Source organism: Callospermophilus lateralis, chromosome 3 (assembly GCF_048772815.1).
Source record: "Callospermophilus lateralis isolate mCalLat2 chromosome 3, mCalLat2.hap1, whole genome shotgun sequence".
Lineage (NCBI taxonomy): Eukaryota > Metazoa > Chordata > Mammalia > Rodentia > Sciuridae > Callospermophilus > Callospermophilus lateralis.
Genome location: NC_135307.1, coordinates 45,248,008 through 45,256,551, shown reverse-complemented (window position 1 = coordinate 45,256,551; position 8,544 = coordinate 45,248,008). Strand labels below are relative to the sequence as shown.

The 8,544-nt window shown below is 45.4% G+C and overlaps 1 protein-coding gene across 6 annotated transcripts in view; it reads right to left on the bottom strand.

Annotated features, from left to right (window-relative positions):
• Window positions 1-813: 813 nt before the first annotated feature.
• The window catches only part of Npas3 (neuronal PAS domain protein 3), an 834,969-nt gene continuing 827,238 nt past the window's right edge, over window positions 814-8,544 (bottom strand). For 3 of the 6 annotated variants that reach the window (XM_076848201.2, XM_076848203.2, XM_076848206.2), the window contains 3 exons: window positions 7,552-7,699; window positions 4,125-4,240; window positions 814-2,168 (listed from right to left, as the gene is read on the bottom strand). In XM_076848201.2, the coding sequence (XP_076704316.1) occupies window positions 814-2,168; window positions 4,125-4,240; window positions 7,552-7,699 (1,619 nt within the window). Of the gene's footprint in view, window positions 2,169-4,115; window positions 4,241-7,551; window positions 7,700-8,544 lie in introns of all 6 variants that reach the window. The other 3 variants (XM_076848200.2, XM_076848202.2, XM_076848205.2) reach the window with 1 other exon arrangement.

Below are 8,544 nucleotides of genomic sequence, written 5' to 3'. Positions count from 1 at the left end.
GCAACGGACTCCAGACCAGGACAGAACACATTTTTTTTTTTTTTTTTTCCCCAAAACCCAGCCCAGGAGCTGCATTTTGTATGAAGACATTACAGATTAATAAATGATAGCACCATGGTTTTAGAAATTAAGTTAATGTTTCAGTAATTAACATTTAGTCCAACTTTTTTTTAAAAAAAACATTCTAGTCACAGGCCAGAAATTAAGTTTAAGAACCCAAATTATTTTTATGTGCAAGTAAGAAAATCTTAAAATCTTAACCATAAAAAGAGAATTAAATTCTGCATAAAATTCTAAAATACTATTTCCCTATTTTTAAAGGAATTAGGAACAGAAACGACAAAAACAAACAAAAAACCCATCCCATTTCATTTGACTTAGTCAAACAGGGCACATTGTTTATGCTTGTCTCTTTCCATCTTGATCATATCAAGATCTTTATGAAGAAAACCCAATGGTTGTCACTTGAGAAATCTCTTGACCACAAGACTGAGTATTCTATGGCAGAGGCATATACACATTAAAGACATCTTAATAAAGATGCAAAGGAAAGCAAAACAACCCAACACACATCTTAGAAGAAGACAAAATGGCAGGCAACCGGTCATCTGACCCTCTGAAGGCAAAAAAATAAACATATCTTTACAGGAAAGAATAAGTCACGTTAAAGAAAGAGGGGATGGAATGGGGACCATCGTGTTGAAAGAAGACGCTGACCTGCTCGAATTCAAAGTGCTAGAATTAAAGGTCTAAACGAAAACGCCAACGATGCCTCCTCCGAGCGGACCCTGCGCACCCCCGGGGGGCGGCGCCTCAGTCCTCCTTGCGCTCCAGAGTCTGTGCCGCGTGGATGCCGTTGCTGTAGACCGGGAAGGGCAGCGTGGAGAAGAGTCCCTCGGCCGTGGTGAACACGTTGCCAGCGGGCATCTGCGTCAGGCTGGCCGCGCTCACGGCGCCGCCAAACGGTCCCGACATGTTGAGCCGGTGCACGTGGTGGTAGAGCATCTCCATGGGCGTCTTGGGGTCGAGGCCGAAGCCGGGGCTGTTAACGTCTACGAAGTTAACAGCGTGCGCGTTGGGCAACAGGTTGCCCTGCATGGCCAGGGTCACCTCGGCGGGCGCGTAGCGGATGGTGCCCGTGGTGTAGACCCTCTGTGCCGCCGTGCTGGTGGCGGCCAGGGTCCCGGTCACCCGGTGCACCAGCGGGAGCACGACGTTGCCCGCCTGCAACCTCTGCAGAGCCTCCAGGTCCCCAGTGTACAGCAAGGAGTTGGACGCGCTCGGACCACCACTGCTGCCACCGCCGCTGCCGCTGCCGCCGCCCCCGGGGTGCTTGTCCCGCGGGGACGCCGAGAGCGGGGGCGACAGTGGATCGGAGGCGACAGGGGCCAAGGCCGTGGTGGCCGAGGTGCTGAATTGAGTCTTGCGGGCAGCCGCGCCGTCGGCGCCCGGCGGGGTGAGGACCGAATCCGGGATGGCCACGTGCAGCCCCCCGCCGCCCCCGCCGCCCTGCGGGGACGGGAAGTGCTCGGAGCTTGGGGGCTTGGTCATGCTGTAGGGAGACTCGTTCCTGGAGATCTCCCGGTTGGGCGGGTAGTTCCAGATGCTGCTGTCGTTATCGAAGTTGATAGGTTCCGAGATCTCCGTCTTGATCTTGAGCACCGAGGCACTGTGGGGGGAGGACAGCAGCCGCGGGGGCTCCACCAAGCCTGCGTCCAGGCCGCCGGGGCTCGACGCGCTGGACAGGCGCCGGCGACTGGCGCTGCCGCCCTTCTGCCGTTTCCGCCTCTTCTTGCGCTTCTGATGCTTGCTGGAGGCCTGCGCGCCCGCCTCGCCGGCGCTGTCCGAGTCCTTGGCGCTGTCGGACGTGAGCGACTCGCAGTTCTGCAGCCTTAGGTCCGACTCGCTCTCCACGTAGCGCTCCACTTTGATCTGCATAGGGCCCAGTGCACCGAAGCCGTCCTCTGCTGCCTTGGGGTTCTCAAAGTCCGAGTGCTCGAAGCTGTCGTCGCTGTCGCGGCTGTCTGGATTGCTGGAGCTGTGGCCGTCGTCGTTGCAGTTCATGTCGTTGTCGCACGCGTTGCCCGACTTCTTCCGGTCGGGCTCTGGGTCTTCGCTGTTCTCGGACTGATTCCCCTTCTCATCGGACTTGGAGTTCTCGTTGTCCTCTGTGTGGGGCCAGCGGCCGGGGTGACAGGGTGGGTGCGGGGAAAGGAGAGACAGAGAGAATGTCCCGTTAGCAGGGCAGAAACCACAGTGGGGCAGGGAAGGCACCATCTTCTGGTGACTTAAGGCCTGGACTTTCTGTGTTGAGGGCCTAGATTAGAGGAAGTTTTCTTGGAGGGTGGGTGTGGGCTAGCGGCATGGGCCTCACCTGGACACCTGGTACAAAGGAAGAATCTCAGCCCCTCTTGGACCCACTGAATCATGTACTGCATTTGAACAAGCTCCCCAGGAGATTCTAAGGCATATTATAGTTTGAGAAGCCCTATAATGATACCCAGGGAATGAGTAACCTGGAATGAGGTGCTAGTATCAAAGAAAAATGAAGGCATACAAAGTGACACTTTGAGGGGTCTGCACCTTCTGCTGGTGAATATTTTTGTTCATTATTGAAAACTACACTCTGTTCTATTAAATTATTTTAATCCATAGCACTTAGGATTCACCATCTGATTCACTGTATGACTTTATTTGCTTCTATCTCTTCCCCCATTTAGAATATAAGCCCTATGGTGGTAGGGGATTTTTGTCTGTTTTGTTCACTGTTATAAATAAGAGCAGAGACTATTCTAGAACTTCTGCCATAGTAAAGAACTTTCAAATCAATATAATTTAGGAGGTTAGGAAAACAATCAAGATTCTCCATGAGTACTCTTCACTTGCTCTTGCTTTTCCAAGGCTATGTGTAAAGTACAGGCATTCCAGTTGATAAACTTGGAGCACAGGTGCCCTGATGATAGGGGGTGTGGGGGAATTCTAGTAACCAGACACATTTTAGGATGATTAGACTGTACCAGTAAAAACAGTCTCAGAAGATTCAAGGATGATACTGATTTTTACCACTTTGCCATGACCATTTTGGATGTGGTTGGGATTAGAACATTGGGCAAATCATGTAACTCTCTGGCCTTCATTTCCCTTTTTGTAGCAGAAGAGATGGGGTTACAAAAAGTTTAGCAATTTTTGCAGCTATAAAAATTTGCAAGTTCTGTGCTCCCTGGCTCTCGTACGTCTGTGGAATGGAATTGGGGATAGGAGGAAAAGCAAATTTTTGCATTAATTTTCCTGAACTCCAAGTAGCTACTTGCAAAGTCTGCTTGTCAAAATGCCTAGAAAGGGGAAAGCATGGATTTGTTTTGATAATTTAGAAAATGAGTAACAGACCAGGTGTCCTGGCCCATGCCTGTAATCCCTGTGACTCAGCCAGGAGGATTGCAAGTTTGAGCCCAGCCTTGCCAATTTACTAAGACTCTCAGCAATTTACTGAGACCCCCATTGTAACATTAAAAATAAAAAGGACTGGGGATGTAGCTCAGTGGTAAAGTAACCCTGAGTTCAATCCCCAGTACCAAGAAAAACAAAAACAAAAACAGCATCAACAAACAAAAAGAAAATAAGTAATATTCTAACAGTGTGACAGGCATTTATAGATGCCATTAAGTATCTTACTTTAGGAGTTCAATCCCAACTTGGTGAAGGTATGAACATTTGTGGTTCAAAGTCAGACACTCTTGGAGGTAGCTCTCTGGTGCCTGCTTCCAGTAAAGAGACCACAGCGCTAAGGGGTTATAGCATAGCTCCTCTACGTGGTCAAGGAAGGTCTAACATTACATAAGTGATTGCTAAATCAGTCTCTTACTCTCTGTATGTTTATGTTATTATATATATATACACACTCTCTCACATATATATCACAACATACACACACATATTTATACACAATGTAAATATATGCATTTGTGTGTGTAGAGAGAGGAGACTCAGTAATTACTTGATGTACACATTTAAAATTTAAATGTGTTACTTGGCTTTGACCGTGGCCCTTGGCTACTGCCCACCCTTCCTTTCCGACAAGGCAGTCATAACTATAGAACATGGAGGAGAAGTAATACCTGTAATACCTGAGGTGTCTTTGGAGTCTGATTCAGAGTCGGATGTCTCAGAAGATTCAGAAGTTTTCTCTGGCAGGTGGGGGAGCTGTGCGATGTCCATGGGCGTGTCCTTATATTCAGGATTACTGTGGGGGAGGGAGACATTCCTCAGGAGTGCAGTCACCTTTTCTGCATGGTTTGCTTTGGACCGCCTTCTCTCAAACTTGCTGAGTTTAGAAAGTTTAGGAGACTAAAGAGGAAATCATTTCTCAGCTCTTCATGGGACTTTTACAGAAGCCTGGATTGCATGAGCCAGGGTACAGGTGCACCCTGCGACAATGATTGAATACCCAAATGCTGCATGAAAGCCACTAAAACCTTTTAAATAATCAGGTACCACTGGAGGCCTGGGAACTGTGCTGCTTGACATTCCTCCCAGTATAACCCCTGGGGGGCTGGGAGGATCAGAAGTACTCTCAACAATTCATTCCCATACCTCCTGGTGTGCCCTACCTTCTCTTGGGCTCCTAATGAGTCCATTGCCTCAGTACCCTTGTCTTGGCCCCTTGATGTAACTTCTCAGCTGTTCAGATAGTTCCAAAGCTATTGGTGGGGGTGGGGGGCAGAATCTTCAGTGCCTAACGATCTGACAGATGCACAGGTGTACCTTGGGATGCATGGATTATGGCTACTGAACTGTCAACACACCCATTACAATCACATTTTCATCTGCTCATGTGGTGTACACCTGTGGCTTGTTAGCTGGGAATCTGATTGCAGTGGGAGAGTCCCAGTGTGAGAGAGGCCCTAACAGAATGGATCTAACCCCATTTGCACAAATGTGCTTAATTTTTGGTCTATTTTTAATTCAGAAACAAGCCTCTTCTGGAAAAGAGAGCATGTTCGGTCAGTTCGAGAGCTAGTTGTCTTCTGGAAAAGCCACTTCCAGCTGGCCTGAAAGTGTATGAGCAACATAGGCTGCTGAAATCTGAAGGCACACGGAGGCATCCTGCCTTGGAACAGGAAATGCCTCTTCTCTCCTTCCTGGGTGGCCAGCCAAGCAGAGACTTACAACAGATGATTACTGATTTGTTTTGCTAGCCTGTAGTGAATTTCCTATGTTAAAGAGTCACTATTTCAGTAACTACTTTAAAAACTGCAGATGTCCCTGGGAGAATTAATTCACAAAGACGGATTATCAGGCATTTACTCTTTAGTGTGAATTAGCTTCAGCAGCAAAGGTTTTTCCTGATAATCAGATGAGACTAATGGTAGGAAGGTGGACTTAGCACTTTGCTGTCTCTGAATACTCTGAGTCTATAATTCTATTCCATGTTATAAGGGAATGGGAAGAATATTAGACAGGTAATTTCAGAATAGAGAAGGATGAGCCAGGATGGGGCCCAGAAGTAAAGGATTCTGGAAAAAAAGATAGTAGGAAAGTATTGCTTGGGAAAGAACAAAAGATCAGAATTTGGGAAAGAAAGCTAAACTTCAGTAGTTGCTATTTTGCCTAGGCAACGTCCTTTTCTACAGAATGACCCTCATGGGTGCCGGCTTGGTGGAATTTCCTCTGCTAAAATCCATCAACATCAGTGTCCTTTACTCCAGATACCATGAGATTTCAAGGGTCAGTGTCCTTCAGCTTACTGTCTCATATCATCAACCTCAGGGTAGGTCTACCACATCTGAGACTTAGGCTCTGAAGCTTGAAGCCTGGTCTATGATACTCAAACTGCCCCCTATCCGTATGGAATTTGGTGAAACAGAATTACCAAAGGCTTATGTACCATTTGACTCTTGGCTAGATCAATGGTGTTGATCCAAGGTTGTACAGATTGACTTTTCCTAACCCTTATTACTCCTTCCATTTGTGGACAGAATAGGAAGTCATGAGGCTGATGATACAGTAGGAAAGATTTAGATAGAAAAATATCTCACAGAATGGGCATAACAACCATATAGATGACTTCAGTACCTTATGTTAACATGGAAGACAGACACTTTCCAGCCTATAATGTTCTTGTCATCAATGTTTATTTCTTAATAGTAGTGGGTGTCATTGGCACAGCACCATTTTTGCTCAGCCAAAAGAGTGTCAATCCCACAATACCTTGTTCTATTTTTTGTTTGTCATAAAAGCTTTTATAACTTTCTAAAGGGGATAGTTTGCATGAAAATCAAGTCTTGGAGAAAATGGCATTAAATACACATATTTTTACTTTTAGAGGGAATTAATACAGAGCAGCAAAGGTCAAAAAAGGAAAAGAAAGTAGATAAATGAAGATTCTTTTAAGTGGTACCCATTAAGGCCCTCTCTAGAGCAATAATCATTAGTGTCTGATTGACACTAATGTCTTTGGAAGCAAGCACATTCATGCCTTCAAGTCATCACCAAAGTATGTGAAACACTGACAGGCCAGCATGCTGGTGAGCCATGGTTATTAGCATCTCAGGTGTAGTTGGCTGTCTCAAAGAAAAATGGGGATTCAGGTAGTCCCAATCAACATTATCCACACAGGGCACCAACTTCTGCTCATTAGACCTATTGGACGTTTTCTCCTCAAACCATATGTGGGCCCTGCTTGGTGGCTTTAGAAGCCAAAGACTGGAATGACAGTGGTGGCAGAGAGCCAACCCAAGCATTGTGATAGCTTCATGACAGGATTAGAGCATCTCCCAGAAGGCTTTCCCCCCCAACCCAGACCACCCTATCTGTTGATCCTGGTTCCTTTTCCACTTGCTTGAATCCAAAAGCAGAGTGTAGATAGGGAAAGAGAAAGAAAAGGTGTCTCATACCAGAATTTAGGAGGCAGTTGACCTTGAACTCATACATGGATATAAATTTGAGGATACATTGTAAGAGCAGTAAAGCTTTCCTGAGTTCACAGAGCAGTAGGCAAAAGATTGTCTTCATTTTTTTTTTTTTTTTAATACTGAGATTGTTATTATTCTGGCAAAGCCACTCACTTTACCTCAATATCTAGAGAATCATATGCTCTGAAATAGGCTGGGAGCATCAAAAGGATGAAATACTAGAGGAATATATTCTACCCTGCTACTTCTCCCCGCATCTCCTTTTGAGCTTAATTTTCACAAGGCTGGGAGTATGTGGTGGAGGGTAAGGAGGTGCTTTTTTAATGCTTCAGTTGCAGACAAAGGTTCATAGTCTTTTTCTGGTCTGAGCATTTGTGAGAAGATAAAGCAACCTCTTTGGAGCTGATCATATGTTGACAATCTAAGAATTACTGAGCATCTTGCAAATCTTCTCTGCAAGATCCTTGCAAAAGTTTGATCTTACATTTCTTTGACTCTCATGGAAGGAAGAGCAGAACTTCCATGAAATTCCATACCAAGTAACATCAAAAAGATAATACTTTCTACAACATGCCAGCTATTAACTATAGGGCTGCACAGTTTATAACTGAGACAGAAATAAAACAAGGAGAAAATATACCTAAGGAGATAATTCACCCAGATGATGTTCTTTTCATTTGCATTCTTGGCATTGATAGCTATGGTGGCACTAGACTGTATCCAGATATATCCTCCGTTCTTCTGCATCCAACGGTAATACTTCGTCACACACTGACCCTTATTCAGCACTGGGGGGGAAAAGCAAGATAGAGGCATCATATTAAGACTGGGACCAAATGATTTTTCATTCCTGCAAAATCTTAAGTCTCAAAACAGAAGGTCCTGAACGAAGCCAGGGGTGCTCCTCTGTGTACTTAATGTAGGATCCCATTAGTAGGACAAATGAAATCAACAATTCAGTGGAGCGGCAGCTCTGGAGCCAGGGTTACTGGCATTAGTAGCAAGACTCTATTCCATTCGGGGTAGCCATGGTGTGAAAGGAAGCATAAAAGGACCACAAATCTTTTTGGCTCGAAGAATACCTAATGTGGTGTGGATATTGTCAATGGGTTTGATGTCAAATGGTAAGAAGGCAAATTTGTATGTGATTTATTCATAGCTTCAAGATAGCGCTCTTTTGAGGTTCTGGAGATTTGGTTCCAAAGCTGTTTTACCCCTCTGCCTTTGGTCATTTGCCCTCAGTGCAAGCAGTATCAACTGGCATCCTTCTACACCTGGTCCTTTGATCTTGTCTAACAGCATTTATAGTCCTTGGATGAACTAAATTTACATTGGTCAGTCAGGGGAAATTCTGGTGAGACCGCTGAAGGTTGGAACAAAATAAATCCCCCAGTCGAGTCAGAGGAAAACATTGGCCTAAGGGAGGCACAGAATTGACTTGGCTAGAGCCAAACAGAGTGACAGCTCCACACAGACTCTGAAATATGGCCCAAAATGAAGGAACAAGTAAAAACAATCACTAATGTGAAACGGTGCCATTAAATACCCACTGAAAGGGAGCTTTAAAATGCAGATGTTAAAAATGATACTTTAACCAAAATCTTGCCAAGTTGAAATTGATTTGATTTGTATC